Raw genomic sequence first — 18955 nt, forward strand, 5'->3', positions numbered from 1 at the left:
GGATGGAAGCAGAGGAGCTATTGGGAGGCTGTGTGGCTGTCCAAGTTGAGATGATGGTGGCTTGGACCAGTGTAGAGTAGATGGGGGTGGAGTCCACAGAACTGGCTGATGGACTTACGTGGAGGTGAATCCAAGGGAGGAATCGGATGACTCCTGGGGTTTTGATGAAGCCACTGGGTGGTTGATATGCAGAGAGGGAAAATAAGTCTAGAGAAGGGAAGCTGAGAGTCCTGTCTGGAATGAGTTAAGGTCAGGATGCCCTCTGGGCATCTACTCAACGTCAAGTTAGCCGCTGACTGGGAATCAAGAGCATAGGGACAAGGTCAGGCCAGGGCCATCCAGAGAATTCAAGATTCACAATGGAAGAGAGAGCTGGGAACCCCCCTCCCACCCTTAAACTCAAGCCCCCTTCCAGCCCCTGTTGTCTCTTCCATCTTCTTCTCCAAGCTTCTTGACAGAAGGGTCTACACACCCTTTCCTTCACTTCCCAAACTACCACAATATGGTTCTACCCTAACAACTTATTCAAAATCTTCTAGCCAAGTCCACTGTAGGCAGAATTTTGCCCACGTGACTTTCACCCTCTGATGTTAACTTTCCTAATTTTGTGACATTATAGGGACTTTGCTGATGTAATTAAGGTTATTAAGCAGCTGATCTGAAGATAGGTTGTTTGCCAGGTGGATCCAGTGTAGATACACAAACCCTTAGATACAAAGAGGAAAGCAGAGAGACTTAAAGCAGGAGAAAGACGCAGTTGGCATTGCTGGCTTACAGAGGGAGGCGCCAGGTGGAAAGCATGAGAAGAAGATGAATTTGGTCAAGAACCATGAGTTGGAGGAGGACAACGGGCCCCAGCTGAGAACCAGAGCCCCAGCTACAGCTCTGACTTTAGGCTGGTGATACCTTGCGAGGAGAATCCGGTTACTCCACACTGGACCTCTAACACATGGGGGGGGGGGGTCTGGGTGGCTCAGTGGGTTAAAGCCTCTGCCTTCATCTCAGGTCATGATCCCAGGGTCCTGGAATCGAGACTCGCTTCAGGCTCTCTGCTCCACGGGGAGCCTGCTTCCTCCCCTCTTTCTCTGCCCGCCTCTCTGCCTACTTGTGATCTCTCTCTCTCTGTCAAATAAATAAAATCTTAAAAAAAAATTTCTCTCTAACACAAGGAAGCTGTGGGACGGTAGCTTTGTAGGTTTAAACTGCTGAGTCTATGGTATTTGTTATGGCAGCAACTGAGAACCGATATAATCTCCAGTGGCTTCGTGTTGCCAGCATTACTGGGTTCTCCTCAGCCTTCCTTTTACTTGACCCCTCCATGACTCTCAGTAATGCCAGCCACTTCCTCCTTCTTAAAAACCTCTTTTTTCTCTTATTCCATGACAATATTCTCCTGACACATTGTGGCCCTCTGACAGTGCCTCCTCGGGCCAAATCATCTTCCTGCCTGGTCCTTTAGTAGGTGTGTCTCCAAGGGCCCCACCCTTGATGCATGGTTCTCACACTTGAATGTCTCTCTCAAACTCCAGATCTAAATGTCAGGTCAGCCATTGGCTAGGAATCAAGGGCATAGGGACAAGGTCAACGGCTCTGAACACCTCCACCTGAATGCCCCACCCTTGACATGTCCAAAACCCAAGCATCTGAACCAGGGTAATAATAATGCTGGAGATGAATGGATGTGAAGGGACTGGGGAAATCTGTACGAGGCAAAATTCACAGGAGATGGTAGTTGACCATATATGGGAAAGGTGGAGAGGGAAGAGCTGAGGACTGCTGAGGACTGCTTCTGGGTTTGTGGACTCTTGATTTCCCCTCCCCAGATTTATTTTCCCTCACCGCACAGCAGCCACCCGGTTGTTTTATCAAAATCCCAGGAGTCATCCCAGATTCATCTCTTTGATTTGTTTATATTACTCATGAATATGTATCTTATTCTTTTTTTTAATTTTATTTATTTATTTGACAGAGATCACAAGTAGGCAGAGAGGCAGGCAGAGAGAGAGAGGAGGAAGCAGGCTCCCCGCTGAGCAGGAAGCCCGATGCGGGGCTCGATCCCAGGACCCTGGGATCATGACCTGAGCGGAAGGCAGAGGCTTTAACCCACTGAGCCACCCAGGTGCTCCATATGTATCTTATTCTTTAAGGACATGTGACTCTTTTTTTTTTTTTTTTTGTCTTATAGTCCAGTTTTGGAGAATTTTTGTAAAAATAATAAAGGTGTTCTGACAGAAGGCAGTCAAAAAGGATGATAGATGTCCACCATAGTGGGTGTTTTCAGAAGGATCACATCAATAAATTGGACTTCCTCAAAGTTAAAAATGTTTGGTCTTCTAAAGGACTGTTTAGAGGATGAAAAGACAAACGTAGGCTGGGAGAAATAGATTTGCAAATCACAAATATGATGAAATATAGAAAGACTGCTCAAGCTTAGTTTTATTAGAATTAGGCAATTGTTTCTTTAAAATGACACCAAAAGCACAAGCAATATAAGAAAAAATAGATTACACTTCATTGAAATTAAAAACTTTTGTGAGTAAAAGGACACTATCAAGAAATTGAACAGACAGGGCGCCTGAATGGCTCAGCGGGTTAAGCCTCTGTCTTCAGCTCAGGTCATGATCTCAGGGCCTTGGGATTGAGCCCCACATCGGGCTTTCTGCCCAGCAGAGAGCCTGCTTCCCCCCTCTCTCTCTCTGCCTGCCTCTCTGCCTACTTGTAATCTCTGTCTGTTGAATAAATAAATAAAATCTTAAAAAAAAAAAAAAGAAATTGAAAAGGCAACCACAGAACAGAAGAAAATATTTGGAAATTATATGTAAAAGCGGGAACTAATATCCAGGATGTGTATATATATATATATCTACATATATATATATATATATATATATATATATAGATAGATATATATATATATCTACAACTCAACAATTAAAAGACAAAAAAACATGTTTATATGACCAAAAGATTTGAATAGACATTTCTCCAAAGATATACAAATGGCCAAAAAGTACATGAAGAGATGCTCCATATTATTACGAGTCAGGCATTAGGGAAAAGCAAATAGAAACCACAATAAGATACATCACACCAAGTAAGATGGCTATCACTTAAAAAATGAACAGTAAAATAATAGGTGTCGGTGAAGATATAAAAAGTTGGAATCTTCATATAGAACTGATGGGAATGCAAGATGGTGCAGCTTCTGTGTCAAAGGGTTTGGGAGTTCCTCAAAGTGTTAAATATAGAGTGACCACGTGACCCAGCAATATAATTCCTAGGTATCTGTTAAAGAGGAATGAAAACATCTGTTGACATAATGATATATACAGGAAGTTTGAATGCAGCATTATTCATAAAAGCCAAGAAGTAAAAACAGTCCCAATGTCCTTCAGCCAGCAGATGAATGGATAACACGTGGTCTGCCTATACTGTACTATACTATGGTCTCGGCCAAAGGAGGAATGAAGTACTGATACACGGTATAACATGGATGAAAACGTGATGCCAGACGCAAAAGGACAACTATTGTATGATTCCATTTAATATGAAACACTAGTGCGAATGGCGTTTCCTTTGGGGTGAGGAAAAAGTTGAAAATCAGATAACGGTGCTAGTTGCACTATGAATATAGTTGCATTGTGAATATACTAAAAATCACAAAATTGCCCATTTTAAACGGGTAAGTTTGGGGGTTCATAAATTGTATCTCAATAAAGATACTGCATTTCCAAATTATAGGAACCATAATCATCTTATCCCATTTATTTGTCAAAGCTGTGCCCAGGAGCCCTTACTGTGTGGCCAGCAGAAGGCTAGATGGTAGATGCTCTGAAAATGGAGAGATGAATGAGACTCCTCAGTCTAGAAGGGGATCTTGGTACTAGAATGATTATATATGCAGGCAGTGATTAAAACCTGTGACTCGGGGGGTTAAAGGGATCCACATTGCAATCCACTGGTTAGAATCTTGAGATTGTTTGACCTTCGGCTCATTTCTCTTTTCTAGATCTGTCAAATGAGGATGACAGCACTTTTTTCATACGGGAAGCGCTTGGCACCTGCTAGGAGCTACAGCCCTTACAGGTTACAGTCCCCTGGTTGCGGTGGGAAGTGGACTGTTTTCCCATTGTACAGCTGCTAGCTGTACAATGCTGCGGACGGGTCAGAAGAGAGAACCCAGGTCATCCCCGCCTGAGTCAGGGTCTCGGAAAAGCCCGCAGACACCCACCAGTCGCCAGTCGTGGGTTTCAGGAGCGTCTGTGGGCCGCGCGGCCCCGTTGGGACGAGCACGCGCCCGAGTGGGGCGCGCCCGCGCGCGTTTGTCTCCCGGCGGTTGCTCAGCAACCGGCTGGCGGGGGCGCCGCGCGGCCATGCAGAAGCCGGGCGGGACCCTGAGCGCGGCGGTCCGGGAGCACCTGAGGCGCTTGTGTCTGCGCGAGTTCCCGTGCGGCACTGGCAGCTGGGTGCGGGCAACGGCGGGGGCGGCCGGGGGCGGCCGGACGAGGGACTTGCGGGGTCTGGGGGACGGACAGGACGGAACAGGGGCGGGAGGGTGGGCCCTAGGGGCCGCCAGCTGCAGGATACGGCTGATCTGGAGAGGCCTGAGGAGGAGGTTTGGATCTGGGCATTTAGGGAGCGGCGTGACCTGGGGTGGGAGCTGGGACACTGCCGCGGCAGACGGGATGGCTCCCCCAGAGCGCCCCCCACCCCGCCTGACCAGAGAGGAGGGCAGGACCCTCTCTCCTGAGCACATCAGGCTGACCTGGGGTAGGGTTTCTCAACCTGTTAGAGACACCAGGCTCCTTTTGGGGTGAAAAGCTTTTCCCCGGGGAAAGAGCTTCTCAACCTTCAAGTGCTCCAGAACACCTAGGGAGAGGCCCCACACCGCGGAGTGCGGGGCAGGGGCAGGGGCACGGGCGGCGTGGGGGTGGGGGCTTGTGGAGGGGATGGTGGTTTCTGAGCCGGCTCTGTCCTGAGGCCTGCAGAGGCTGGTGGGTCTGGAAGAAGCAGCTTCCTCCCTCCTTTCCTGTCCCTTGTCTCTAAGGCCAGAAACACTTCCCTTTTGAGGCTTCTCCCTGGGGAACAAGTCTGGCTCAGGAGAACTAGAGCAGGTGTGTCTGCCCACGCTGCCCCCCCCCAGATAAGCTCCATGCTCTTGCTGGGGCTGGGGGGGCATGACAGGGACAGCCCACCGCCCCTCAGAGGTGCACAGGAATATCCTGAGAGTCTGGAACGTTCCCCTCACACTTGCTGGAAAGCTGGCACCCCCCACATTGGTAAAGCACTAAGGGGAGGTCAGTGTTCCTCTTCTCATAGAGGAGAAAACGGAGACACTAATCAAGGAACTAATTCACTTGTTTGTTTCATCAACAAACTTTGTTGCACACCTACTGTGTGTGCCTGGCGTCCTTGAGGTGCTTTTGGGTTTCACTGATGTCTCTCAAGGGTCTCCCGGAGGAAGGGCTGGGAGACAGTCAACTCTGGGCCACTGTGATATGTAAATACAGAATTCACCTTTCCAGCCTTGCCACTTCTTCCTCACAAACCTTTCCTTTGTTAATACATCCCCCAGATGACCTTTTGCACCTTGTAGCTTCTAGTACATAAATCTTTCTGAAATGTTTGGGTGCTTTCCCCTGTTTCTTCAAGGTTCCCAGCTTGAGTAAACTCCTAAAGGCAGGAATGTAGTTCTCGGTCTATAGTTCTATCTGGGGCTAATAATCAGTCAAAACTATTGAGTACTCACTGTCTAAATGTCTAAGCTCTTTGTCCCTGATTGTCCTGAATGTTACAATCTGCTCTATTTGGGGCGTCTCGAGTCCTGGAGAGGGCTGAGTTACTGAGCAGCGAAATTCTCCACCTGCACCACTGTAGAATAAGTCACGCTTTCTTCCTCGAACGTGGCGAGCATGGAAGGAGCTGGTCCCCAGAGAGGAGGAGGCCGGGAACCCTGGGGAGGAGACGGTGGAGGCGCTCCTGGGCCTGGTCCGAAGCCCCAACTCACCCTGGGCTCTGCCGGAGGGCTCCAGCGCAGAGGACCATTTTCTGAAGGAACTGGCCATCCAGAATCCCCTGGTGCTCAAAGACACCTTCTTCTACTCCTACTTCAGGTCCCTTCGGGTGGTGGACAAGCAGGTAAGAGCTGGGAGCTGCTGGTGGGGAGGCCATCCCCCTACAGAACTGCAGAGTCCTTAGGGTGGGACCTCAGTGTTCAGTGGGAGGCAGGGTGGGAAGGTCGTCGTGCCCCCCAAGTTAATTTCACCAGCCCCTGCAGCAGGGAGGCCCAGCGGCTCATTTGTTGTGTGTCTTTCCTCGTTCCCTGTCCCCCGGGGGTGGGGGTGGGGGGTCGTCCAGGTGTGTCTTGCATAGCTGACTTCTGCTGCACCCTGCGGTAGGCCCCCTGGGTCCTAGGACAGACCTTTAAAGTATCTGTATTGGTTTTACTTAAACTTTGGGGGCTCGGGGTTAGGGAGGGTGGGCATAGTACTGTATGTTACTTTCTGTTACGAAAAAGCTTTCTTCGCTTCTAGCAAATAACAGACCCCAAAACTGCAAACTGCTCCTCCCCAAGAGAAACTGTGAATTTACACAGGACTGGGCATGGGGAGTGGGAGCCGCTCCTACCAATTTGCCCGGGACCTTGCGGGTATCAGCTCTGAAAGTTTTGTGTCCTGGGAACCCCTCAATCCTGGGCAAACTGGCATGGTCATCAGGAAGGACCCTAATGTCTTTGAGGCCACAGACAACTGAAGATTCACAGATGGAGCTCTGAACTTCCGGTCTGACTCTGCTGCGCATCAGCTAGCGGTTTCTTACGGCCTCAGGGTTCACTGCCGCCCAGCAGGAGACAGCAAAGAACATGGCATCCCGGCCCTTGGGAGCTCAGAGTCTAACAGGACACTGAGCTGACAGTTGGACAACACCCCTAGGGGGCAGGGTGGGCTGGGGATCCAGGGTGGGCACAGGGATCCTGGTGGGATGTGCCGGAGAGCCGCTAGGGAGGTCGGTTAGGGCAGGCGTGAGGTGACTCAGGAGGGGAAGTGGCCACCTGTTGCTGTCCCCCATGGACCCTATTTCTGCTCCGCAACTGCCTCACCCAGGAGAGCTCCTAGCTTCCTAATCTTCCCTTCCAGGTGAGCCTGGTGGATAAAGGTCTCCTGAAATTTCTGAATCTTGAAGAGTTGGTACTGAGTGCCAATCAGATCAAGGAGATAGACGCCATCAACCTGCCCCCAACACTCAGGGTAAAGGAGCCCAGACTCCCTGTGGCGTCTTTGTGCCGGCTCAGCCCAGAGACCCTGCCCCTGCCTTGTTCTGCCGCCTGAAGTTTCAGCCAGTGTGGCTGTATGCCAAGGGCCAGCCCCAGGCTTTGGAGAGGGAAGCCAGATTCCTCAAAAAAGTAGAATTTCCATGTGACCCAACAATGCCATCTCTAGGCATATGCCCCACAGAATTGAAGGCAGGGACTGGGATTCTTGCAGCCAAAAGCAGGGCCAACCCAAACATCCATCCACAGATGAGTGGCTAAACGAAATGTGGTCTCTCCGGACCGTGGGGTGTTGCTCAGTCATAAAAAGGAATGATGCATGCCACAGCACGGGGGAAACTTGAAAACATTATGCCGAATGAAGGAGACCAGACCCCGAAGGTCACATATTAGGGGGTTCCACTTGCATGAAATACCTAAAAGAGGCAAATCCACAGGCACCGAAAGTAGAGCAGAGGTTACTAGGGCAGGGGTGAGAGTGATGGGGAGTCATTGTGGTATAGGACGGGGGACCCACTGTGATGGAGACAGAGCCGTCTGGGGTGGTGAGAACTAGGAGCGGTGATGGCTGCACAAGTGGTGCCGCTTAGCACCACCGAAGTAGGGAACATGGCAAATTGTATGTGTGTTGCCACAATAAAAAAAATCATTTTTTTAAAGATTTTTATTTATTCATTTGACACAGAGAGATCACAAGTAGGCAGAGCAGCAGGCAGAGAAAGAGGGGGAAACAGCCTGATGAGGGGCTCAATCCCAGGACCCTGAGATCATGACCTGAGCCGAAGGCAGAGGCTTAACCCACTGAGCCACCAGGAGCCCCTGTGGTCTCAATTTTAAATTAAATATGGAACTTTGTAGATCTTGTGGCAGAAGGAACTCAGAAATGTGGCTCAGTGCCAGGCTTAGGGAGAAACCAGATGAGGCTTCGGAGCAGAAATCCAAGAATGTGCTGTCATCCTCCACATGAGTCCTTACTCCAGCCCGGGACCCTCTGGCTCTCCCAGATACAGGCTGCCGTGGGATGAGCACTTGCCAAAATGCTGCGCCTGTCCCCATCCACTCCACCATCACCTCCCATGCCAAATTTTAACATTTCCTTCGCAAAAGGAAAAGAAACTTTCCAAAACTCACTGCAGAAATACTTGTTCCCCAAGTGAGCAAGAGAGAATGAGAGGGAAGAGGAAGAGGGAGAAGCAGGCTTCCCGCCGAGCAGGGAGCCCCATGGGGGCTCGATCCTAGGACCCTGGGATCACGACCTGGGCTGAAGGCAGACACTTAACCGGCTGAGCCACCCAGTCACCCATTTTTCCCCCCATATTTTATTTTATTTTATTTATTTTTCCCCCCATATTTTAAAGGGAGCCTAGGCGGGCACAGGGCGGCAGGGTCTGAGTACTTCCTGGTCCCACCCCGCTGTTTCTCGGAGAGGGAGGGAGGAAGGCTGGAGAAGGACAGACTGGAGGTCACGGGCACTGTCTCTTCTGCTCCCCCCAGGTGCTGGAGCTCTACGGCAACAAGATCAGCAGTGTGGAGTGTCTGTGCACTCGCCCGCCCCCACACCTCCAGCACTTGGGGTTGGGTCAGAACAAGCTTCTGGGCCCCTTGGAAAGTCTCTATGTCACCGCAGACTACTGGTAACTCCAGAGCCCCGGACAGAGAGAGAGAGAAGGGGTTTAAGCCTTAGGTTTGGGTCTCGTCTTGAAGAACTTAGCTTTGCTCTTTTTTTTCTTTCTTTTTCCCCTTTTTGCCTTATTCTTTTCTATAACTGCTGGTTGGCCACCAGCCCCAGACCTAGGATTCGTGTCTCTGACTGAATAAGCAAAAATTCCCACCGAAGCCCAGGGAAGGGGAGCAACGGGTGGCGGGAGTGGGTCAGACCTTTCGTTTTGATGCCTTTAGGGCAGGGCTGCTCAGCTCGGGCACTGCTGATGTCGGAGTGGTCAACGGTCGGTTGTGGGGCTGTCTGTACGCTGTAGGAAGTTGAGTGGCACCCCTGACCTCCACCCACTAGAGGCCAGGAGCTCCCCCACACCAGCTGTAACCACCCAAAGTCTGTAGACTCACACCATGGCCAGAGTACCCTGTGTTCGGATTTTTTTATTTGGAAAACATACCTCCTGCTTCATACCAAGTGTGAATTTCGTAAAAACACGGAAGTGAAACCTCTGTCTTTCACTGCCTTGAAATTCAAAGGAGGGTACCCTGTTCATGGATCTGTTTTGCTGATGTCTTCCCTGTCTTCTTGAAGGCTGACATCGGGTAAGGTTCATGTGCTGGCCCCTAAGAGATGTTCTTCTTGGGTATTTCCTGTTGACTGACCACCCAGCCTTGCATCGCTGGGCTGTCCAGGCCAGGAAAGCAGGGCGGAAGGCTACGGGAGGGGCCCGAGTTCAGTCTGCTGGAGACCGGAGGCTGTGATGTGCTGCTGAAATGTCCTGCCTTCTTACTGCTGTTCTCAGACCTGGCACCTGTTTGCTTTCTCGTTTGTGTGTGGGAAGAGCACCCGTGCCCCCCTTCCTGGCCCTTTCTGCCAGACTGGGGTGGAGGGCGCCTTCTTTGTCCTCGTTGGCATTCTTCTCTCACGTGCCCCCAAGTCCCGAATCACAAGGTTCCCCCTCGATGAGGCGGTCGGGCTTTGGAAGGTATCCTCCTGCATCTGGACCCGTCGAGCTTCACGCACCCTCTTCCCAGGTCCCCACATTTACTGGCCTCTCTTACCTCTGCCCATGGCTTCTCCCCACGTGGCTTCCTTCTGTCTTCCTTGCCAGTGTCAGTCTTTGTTGAGAACATTCTGGATGCATGGTGTTGCATCAAGATCTATGGGTGGTACCAAGAGTGCCACTGAGAAAAAGAGATCTCTGTAAATGGAAGTGATGGCAAGCAGGATGTGACCAGGGCCATCTCTGTCACAGTGAGGATGGCAGTGGCACTGAGAGGGGTGGGGGAGGGGCAGTAGAACCAAGAGGTTCTTCTCCCGCCCTCCGAGGCTCCCCTCCTGCCCTCAGCGTGGGCCTGCGGTCTGTTCTGGACACGAGGTGCTGGGGCCTGTTAAGCAGGGGAGGCCCGGCACGGGACCACAGCTGCCTGTGCCCATCCCTGCACCCACCCTGCCTCAGGACTCCCGGAGGGTCCCGCTCCCCTTCTAGGCCGAACCTCGTCTCCCTGGACCTGAGCTTCAACGACCTGACGGACCTGCAGGGCCTGATTGCCAGCCTCCGCACCCTCCCGCACCTGCGGGTGCTCGTGCTCCAGGGGAACCCGCTGGCCCTGGTGCCCTACTACCGAGGCTTCACCATCGACAGCCTGCCCCGGCTCTGCGTGCTGGACGACATCACCGTGTCTCCCAGTGAGAAGTATCAGTTCCGGGGGCTCAGCCGGAGTGGGGGTGAGGCAGCCGATGGGCAGACTGGGGAGGGGCTGGCACTGGACCCTCCCCCCCCACAAGCCTCTGCTCGCAGGTCCACCATCGAACTGGGTGGCCTGTCCCCGCAGCTCCCCAGTTAGTCAGGGGTAGCTCACCTTCCTGATCAGAGTTCTCTCCCACCAGATTTTTGGTCCCTGTCACTGGGATCTGGAGACAAGTGGTAAGGAGGCTGAAACCATCCTAGGCCAACAGGAAGCATTCTATCAATCCATTTCTGTACTTTTGTGGTGGCTTGAGATCACCCCCTTGTGGCCCACACCACAAGCTGCATCAGGGCCTTCTCGAGGTCAGGGCAATGGAGTTTGGTAATCATAGCTTCCGGTCTTGTGTGCCAGGCTGTGCTAAGGTAACATCGAGTCTTTATCTGTAAGCATCCTGTAAAGCAGCTACTATCATTCCCGTTATACGAATCCGGAAAACAAGGCTTAAGAGGGGTATCTTCAAGTCCCTGTTTGAATTCGGCAGAACTGGGATTTGAACCCAACTCTGCAAACCATGAGGCTCAACGCGGGAGGAGGGGAGAATGCAGGGACCTGGCTGGGCATGGCCTCCCCTGCCGTCCCGCTCACCTCTGCCCCTTCCCCTCGCAGACCTCTTGGCCCGTGAGGCCCAGCTTGTGGTGACTATTGGAAATGTCAAGGGCGTTCTGGACACCTCTATCCTGGACCCAGAACCGGGGCCTCAAGGCCCTTTTATCTCCTACAGCTATTACGTGACCTACGACTTTGTGGAAGATGAAGAAGGAGAAAGAAGCACGCATGGTGGCGTGCTGGCTGAGGTGCGTGCCCGCGGGCTGCCCCGGGGAACTGGGGGACACGCGCTGCCCTTGCCTTCACGGGGTCTCCTGTGAAGCAGAACCGCTTCTTGGGGCCCAGAAAACCCCTTTACTCCGAGCTTTCCGGTTCACACTCTACTCGGAAGGGAAGCGGCTCTATTCAGCCCCTTTCGTGCAGCTCGAGTTACCTGTGCTCACCTCCTTCCTTTGCCCTGGAAATACATGCAGAGGGCCTCTCAAGGAGCAACATTTACAACCAGCCTGGCTGTCCCCCACCCCGTGCCTCTCCCTAGTCACCTTCTCGCCAAAAGCAGACCCATGGGTATCCTCCAACCAGGAGAGGCGGGGCACACCCGAATTCCTGCAGAAATTTTACTGCTCCTACTCCCAACACAGACCTCTCAGAAGTGGCAAGACGGGCATTTAAAAAAATATATATTTTATTTATTTATTTGACAGATCACAGGTAGGCAGAGAGGCAGGCAGAGAGAGACAGAGAAGCAGGCTCCCTGCTGCGCAGAGAGCCCGATGTGGGGCTCGATCCCAGGACCCTAGGATCAGGACCCGAGCTGAAAGCAGAAGCTTTAACCCACTGAGCCACCCAGGCACCCCCAAGATGGGCATTTTTAAAAACTTCCTGCCCGAGCCCGCGCGTTTGTTAGGGCTTCAAGTTCACCGCGGCGTAGACACCTGCTCCCGCACAGGCTCGACGAGAAGCCCTCGCACATTGTCCCCCGGGGTCTGGGTCTCTCCCGCAGATCGTCAAGCCCTCGCCCAGCACCGAACAGCTGGATGAGGACATCCCTGAAGAGCTCTTCCGGGAGGCCGAAGACTCCCCGGAGTCCGGGCTGTCCAGCCAGTCGGGAGAGCTGGAGGAATCGGAGGGCTCGGGGCACCTGCCCAGGGTGACCGACTCCGCGGAGGAGCTGGCCAAGCTGCGGCCGCGAATAGATCCCCGGCTCTGCCCCTCCCCGGGGTAAGGACGGAGGCCAAGCTGGAGCGGGGGGCGGGGGGGGGGCGGGGGTCCCGCGAGCTCGGTCCGCACCCCCTCCCGGCCGGACAGCAGGTGCGGCGGGGTTCAGTGTTCCAGGCCCCGGGAGCCCTCCTGCTCCCCGGACGCAGCTGCACCTTCTTTCCCCCAACCGCCAGGTGCTCGCAATGCGGGGCTGGCTGCGGTCCGCGCGCAGGTCAGAGAGGGGCAGCCCTTCCCCCGCCCCCCGAGTTGAAGACCTTCCCAGTCCGGCTTTTCCATTCATCCGGGATTTACTCCGGCCTCTGACCCGTGGTGTGGATCTGAGTCGCGGGTTCTTTCCCACGCACCCACCCCCAAAGCCCACCACGTGGGCGTCGTGCCTATCACGTGTTTTGGGGGTTGCTTTTTGTTTGTTTGTTGCGTATCACATGTTTTGTCTTACTTGATAAAGAATCTTTTTTGGGGATGGAGAATTTCACAAGAACTTGAAATCACTTCTCATTTAGTCTGGAAGCTCCATTAAACCGAGTTTTAAGTCATTGCAAAACACGAGCATGGTTTGGGGCTTTTGTTTTCGTTTTTAACAAACTTCCTGCTATCAGCTGGGTTGCTATCTGTTTCTTCTGAGGACCAGAACTCAGAAAACAGAATCTGTGGCTGAGTTCTAATGAACCGAGCCTTCGCCCCCACAGATTTTGCAGCCCATGCCTTAGTTTGGAAACTTAGTTAGTTTCTCTTGAAGCTAAAAGAGTTTTTTAATTTTTTTAATGACTTAAAACCTCCACTGAAGGTACATGATACAGGCTTATGGAGAGTATGGGGGAGCTGCCTTGGGCTGTGGGGCTGAGTTCCTGTGGGTGACAGTGACGGAGGCGGCTCCCCAAGCTGTCAGAAGAGGGGGAGCCCCCAGCCAGCCCCTAGCCAGGCTCCCCAGTAAACCCCAGCTGACAGCCTTGTGGTGGTGGTGGTGGTTGAATTTTGGGAAATAGCAACAAAAAAGTAAGAACCACAAATGATTCTGCTTAAAAAAAAAAAAAAAAGTCAGTTAGAAAATAAAGGTTTCTTCTCCTGTATCCATTGAACTCATGCCATAGAATGAATTGCTCTTATTTATTTATTTATTAAGGAGGCTCTACATCCCAGGTGCGGCTTGAGCTTAGGACCCCCAAGATCGAGAGCCCCCATTCTCTCCCGACTGAGCCAGCCGGGCGCCCCAGAGGGAATTACTCTGAATGGTTTTGTGCGTAGAGTTCCTTGTTTTTTTCTTACACACTCATATATATGAACCTATATACACCTATAATTTTTTTTCTCAAAAAATGTACTCATATTCTGTCTCAGTTTGAAATGTGCTTATTTCGCATGTGGCTGTGGACACACAGACCTGTTATTTAAAAAACAACAACAAATGATTCAAATGTAACCCACATATACAGAAGAAGCCACCTTGCGGCCAAGTGATGAGGCTCAGGGAACCACTGCCCTTGATAAGAAACAACAGACCAGAACCTCCGAAGGTTCCTTATGCCCTTCCCTTCTTCCAAGGGTCACTGTCAACTCAACAAACACCACTAACTCGTGTGCCTCTCTTAGACCTTCCTATACATGGCCTCGGGCAGTAATGCCGTGTTCCTGGCCTCCCGGTGACGGCACCCCGTCTTCCTCCGCCCCGCCCGCAGGACTGTTCTCTTCAGCACCGGCCGCGAGCCCTGGACTGACGTCATCCCCTGCCACTATGAGATGCATCACACGCTCCGGGACTTGGTGCCCCTCAAGGCCTTCCTGCTGGCAGGGACCACCGTGACCATCGTGGAGGAGAAGGTGGGTGACGGGGTTCCCACGCTCCGTGCGTCGGTCCCCTTGTCCCGTCTTCCGATCTGTCCGGGCGTCCCGGGCTCCTGCTGCCTTGTAGGCGAGGTCTCCGTGCCTTTCCGGCAAGATCCCGGCCAGCCCTGCGCCGGCCTCCTTCACTCGTGGCCACCTCGCTGTCCCCTAGATTCTCGCCTGGCCTGCAGTGCCTTCAGCTGTCGACGCTGTGTTGTCTTCCAAGAGCGGAAAAGGGCAGAAGGACAAGAAGGGGCAGAAGGACAAAGACAAGAAGGCAAAGGACCGGAAGGACCAGGCTGGGAAAGCGGAGAAAGAGCCGGTGCCGAAGGTGCGGCCGGGCTGCCTGGTTCCCCGGGGCCGGGGCCGTTGCGGTGGCCGGGGGCGCTCTGGGCACGGTCCCTGCCAGGCCCCATTCACTCTCCCCGCCTCTGCCCCCAGGAGCAGAAGGCGTCCAAGAAGAAGGAGCTTCCTAAGGAGCTCCGGCAGGACCCGCCCATCCTGCGGGTGCTGGGCAGCGGCTTGGTGGCCTTGGAGCCCCTGCTGGTGGGGGAGCCACTGGTGTCCGAAGTGTGCAACTTCGGGGTGATCCGCACCTTGGAAACGGACAACCTGATCGCCCTCAGGGTAGGGGGGGGGCCCTGCCACACCCCTCCCCACCGAAACAGTGCTGGGCCCGGAAGGGCTATGCAGGCCTCTGAGCCTCCTCTGGAAGGCCCCTTGTGGGCAGGCCCCGGGGAGGCACGGGGGGAGGGGGGCGAGAGGAGGAAGGGGAGGAGGAGGGGGAGGGGCTCCATCCCGGCCTGCAGCTGTGCCCAGCTCCCAGCTCGCTGCGAGCAGCCCTCTTAGGTGTGAGGAGCCCCGCCAGGGGGCGGGTCAGGTCCCCTCCTTCCTGGGCCTGGGGGGGGGGAATCTGCAGCCCCCCCTCCCCAGCATCCCCCAACTCCAATAAGCCTCTCCCGTTCTTTCTCTCAGGATGCAAAGAAGAACAAGAACAAGAAAGCTAAAAAAGGTAAGAGCTAATGATGGCCGCGGAGAGCGGGGAATGTTTCCTGAGGACCTTAGTCTGTCCCCTGTGATCACAGGCCACAGCCCGGGGGGCTTGTAAACAACAGACATTTATTTCTGGCAGCTCCGGAGCCAAGGAAGTCCAAGACCAAGGTGCCAGCGTCGCTAGGTAAGGGCCCACTTCGTGGCAGCCCCTTCTCGATGCGTTCTCATGTGGTGGGAGGGGTTCGGGGACTCGCTGGAGCTCCTTCTGTAAGGATCCTGATCCCATTCTCGAGGCTCTACCCTCATGACCTTGTCATCTCCCAGGGCTCCCCTAAGACCGTCGCTTCTGGGGGGTCAGGATTTCAACATGTAAATTTTGCAGAGACACAAACATTCAGACCATAGCAGGACCTGGGGAAGGAGCAGCCTGATTTGGGGCCAAAGAAATGGAAGGACCGAGAATCATATCTCCTGGGCAGCAGGAGGGCCCGACCCACCCTAAGGACCCAACCCTCCATCTTTCCTGTGTCCCTGAGACAGGAGCAGCCAGCTGTGGATCGGGGCCAGAGAGGGACCTGGGGTAGGAGGCAGGCGAGGTGGGAGGGGGCTGGGTTGGGCCTGGCCCCGGGGTCCTTCGGGCTTGGCAGTCTGGGGCCTGTTTCAGGACATTGGCCGTCTTTGCATTCTTTAAAGTCCTAGAACCCCTAGTCCCCAGCATAGTAGGCTATCAACATGGGTTGACTCAATGAATCAGCTCATAGGTGGTATTTAAAACCATGAAAATATGTGTACTTACGTTGACAGAGAAGAGGAAAGGATTGAGCCCAGCCCCCCGGGGGACCACTACAAAATTTGAGCAGGAGGGGACAAGACCTGGAAGGATCACATTTAACCATGTCCTAAAACAAAACTCAAAGATACTGAAAGGAATGCAAAACTACCCCCCAAGTTGGGGCGCCTGGGTAGCTCAGTCTGTTAGGCATCAGACTCTTGATTTCAGCTCAGGTCATGGTCCTCAGGGCTATGAGATAGAGCCCCACTCTGTGCTCTGTGCTCAGCGTGAAGTCTGCTTAAGATTCTCTTTCTCCCTTTCCCTCTGCCCCTCCCCCAACTCACATGCTCTCTCTCTCTCTCTCTTCCAAAATAAGTAAAAGCTTAAAAAAGAGAAAAGTGCCCAAGGTAAAATTCACATCTACCATCCAGCAAAAAAACTACCACACTTGCAAAAAAATTTTTTTAATATATAAGGGGAATTTATCAACCGTAACTGACTCAGAAATGACTTATGTGTTAGAATTAGGAGACAAGGACATTGAAGCAGTTATTATAATTATGTTCCATATATCTAAAAAGCTAAAGGGAAGATGGTGGTATATAACAATATGGACTATAAACTAAACTTTTAGGGATGAAAACAACCATGTCCCATCAGAAATACATTCATTGGGATTAATGGCATATTAGATAATTCAGAAAAAAGGATAAGTAAACTGGAAGCAGTAGAAACGACCCGCAATTAAACTCATAAAAATGGCTGGAAAAAAATTAACAGAGCATCCATGTTTTGAGACAAATTCAAAGGAACTGATGTCCTTCCAGTTGGAGTCCCTAAAGGAGAGAGGGGTAGGTAGAAAGCATATCTGAAGAAGTAATTGCTAAACTATTTCCAAGTTAGATGGAAATTATAAATACACCAATCCAAAAAGTTCAGTGAACTCAAAACTCAAGAAGCATGAAGAAAACTAAGCCAAACTACATAGTAATAAAACTACTTAAAATCATTGATACAGAGGAACAAAGATAAAGACAACAACAGTCTTATCATCGGGAAAATGCCAAACAGAAGACAGTGAAAGAATTCTTAAACACTCAAAGAAAAATAACTGCCAACTTAAAATTCTTTTTTAAAAAATATTTTATTTATTTATTTGACAGAGGTCACAGTAGGCAAAGAGGCAGAGAGAGAGAGAGAGAGAGGAGGAAGCAGACTCTCTGCCGAGTAGAGAGCCTGACATGGGGCTCGATCCCAGGACCCTGAGATCATGACCTGAGCTGAAGGCAGAGGCTTAACCCACTGAGCCACTCAGGCACCCCTCAACTTAAAATTCTTTACCCAACAAAAATATCTTCCATAAACAAATGTGGACCGAACACTTTTCTAGACCTACAAATGCTGAAAGAAAGTATCACCAGCATACTTCCATTACAAGAAATGTTCAAAGAAGTCCTGTAAATGGAAGAAAATACTAGATGGATCCGAATCTGCACAAAGAATTCAAGAGCCCTGGAAATGCTAACTGTGGTTAAATATAGAGACTCCTTTCTTATTATTTAACTATGTTTAAATGATTGTTCATTGTTTCATGGAAAGATGCACTGCAGTGCCTACAGCACCAGTAGAATGTAAGGATAGCAGAGAGACGAAGGGTGGGAGTAAGGAAGGGATGACAGTGCATCACTGCGTCACCATCAGGCTCCTATTTCTGTGTGAAGTGTCCTCTCCCCTGAATATGGAAACTCAAAGGACCTAGAATAGCCAAAACAACTTTGAAAAAGAACAAAGAACATACACCAATGGACTTCAGGAAGGACCCACGCAGATTTACGATCAAGCCACCGGGTTAAGATGGTCTTAATTTTTTTTACACCTCTGTAAATCCTTTTATTGTCTGGTTTAATTGACAGTTGCATTGAAATAGCTGCATCTGCTGTTAATCTCTTGTGTTGCAGTGTTGGAAGTGGATGGAGAAAACCCAGTCTCATGGATGTGTAATTGGAAAAGGGAATATTTTAATAGACTTTCAAATAATGATATTTTTCTTTGATAGTATGTCAAATTTGACAACTAGTAGTTTTTTAAAGGCTGTTGCAGAGTGAAAACAATCTATATGAATGCATTTTTGGTAGTCAGTTATGTTAAAATCCATTCATTGGTCTGCATTGCCTCTTTTTTTTTTTCCATTGCATTTTGAAGGGCTGTCTTACTCATGCACAATCTGTAACATCAGACATTGGTTATTTGTTCACTGAGTATGCAGATCTTTCAACTGTTGACACATTTCATTATACATCATCCAAAAATCATGTTCCGCACCTATATCATTAGAAGAGTCTTTGAGGACTGGGAAACTGTTAACGTTCATGGTAGTAGATACAGTATTTCAAAATTCTAATTTCTACTGGAAAGCTCAAATGTTATAAATTCATCAAAATGCGTTCCGTTGTCTTCCCTGAAATGCCCGACTTCATGCGCTGTTTAGAAAATAGCTGCCAAATAGTCACGTCGGAACAACCGCGGTTAGGGTTCTTCCAGGTGAGGACGGCGCTCCCAGGCCCGGGCAGCGGCTCGCCCTGCAGCGCGCACAGCTGCGCCCGGCAGATGACGGCCTGATGACAGGTGGCCCCACGGCTCCTCCCTGCGGGGAAGGGGCTGGGATCTCGGACTCGCAAACCGCGCTGCCCCTGGGCGTGGAGGACGGCTCTGCCGGTCCAGGGCGGCCGAGGGGCAGCCGGCACGTCTCTCGGGACTCACACGCGTGTTTTTATTTCTCAGAGAAGAGTAAGTCTGCGGTTCACATGGACGACGGCGACTACCAGCCGCAGCCCCTGACGGTGGAGGTGCAGGTGCAGCTGAACCAGTACCGCTCGGCCGAGGAGGCGCTCCGGGAGATGTCCCTGTAGCGCGCGGGATTAAAG

At 51.7% G+C, this 18955-nt stretch overlaps 1 protein-coding gene across 2 annotated transcripts; it reads left to right on the top strand.

Annotated features, from left to right (window-relative positions):
- Positions 1 to 4328: 4328 nt before the first annotated feature.
- On the top strand, positions 4329 to 18953 carry LRRC43 (leucine rich repeat containing 43). Of its 2 annotated transcripts, none has more exons than XM_059140955.1 (13): positions 4329 to 4466; positions 5878 to 6138; positions 7137 to 7247; positions 8765 to 8904; positions 10417 to 10655; positions 11285 to 11472; positions 12228 to 12445; positions 14122 to 14263; positions 14439 to 14597; positions 14708 to 14893; positions 15242 to 15278; positions 15399 to 15443; positions 18813 to 18953. In XM_059140955.1, the coding sequence occupies exons 1-13, from the start codon at positions 4374 to 4376 to the stop codon at positions 18938 to 18940; spliced, it is 1947 nt and encodes a 648-aa protein (XP_058996938.1). In that variant the 5' UTR covers positions 4329 to 4373; the 3' UTR covers positions 18941 to 18953. The 2 variants fall into 2 exon arrangements, with proteins under 2 accessions (XP_058996938.1, XP_058996939.1); XM_059140956.1 differs by lacking the exon at positions 18813 to 18953 and adding an exon at positions 17422 to 18797.
- Positions 18954 to 18955: the final 2 nt, after the last annotated feature.

This window comes from Mustela lutreola, chromosome 11 (genome assembly GCF_030435805.1).
Source record: "Mustela lutreola isolate mMusLut2 chromosome 11, mMusLut2.pri, whole genome shotgun sequence".
NCBI lineage: Eukaryota > Metazoa > Chordata > Mammalia > Carnivora > Mustelidae > Mustela > Mustela lutreola.

Bases quoted from the DNA above. Each gene is read 5' to 3' on its own strand.
- LRRC43 (XM_059140955.1), top strand. From the start codon at position 4,374: ATGCAGAAGCCGGGCGGGACCCTGAGCGCGGCGGTCCGGGAGCACCTG. The intron at 12,446-14,121 runs GTAAGGACGGAG...CCCCGCCCGCAG, and splicing joins CGGCTCTGCCCCTCCCCGGG to GACTGTTCTCTTCAGCACCG. The intron at 15,279-15,398 runs GTAAGAGCTAAT...TATTTCTGGCAG, and splicing joins GAACAAGAAAGCTAAAAAAG to CTCCGGAGCCAAGGAAGTCC.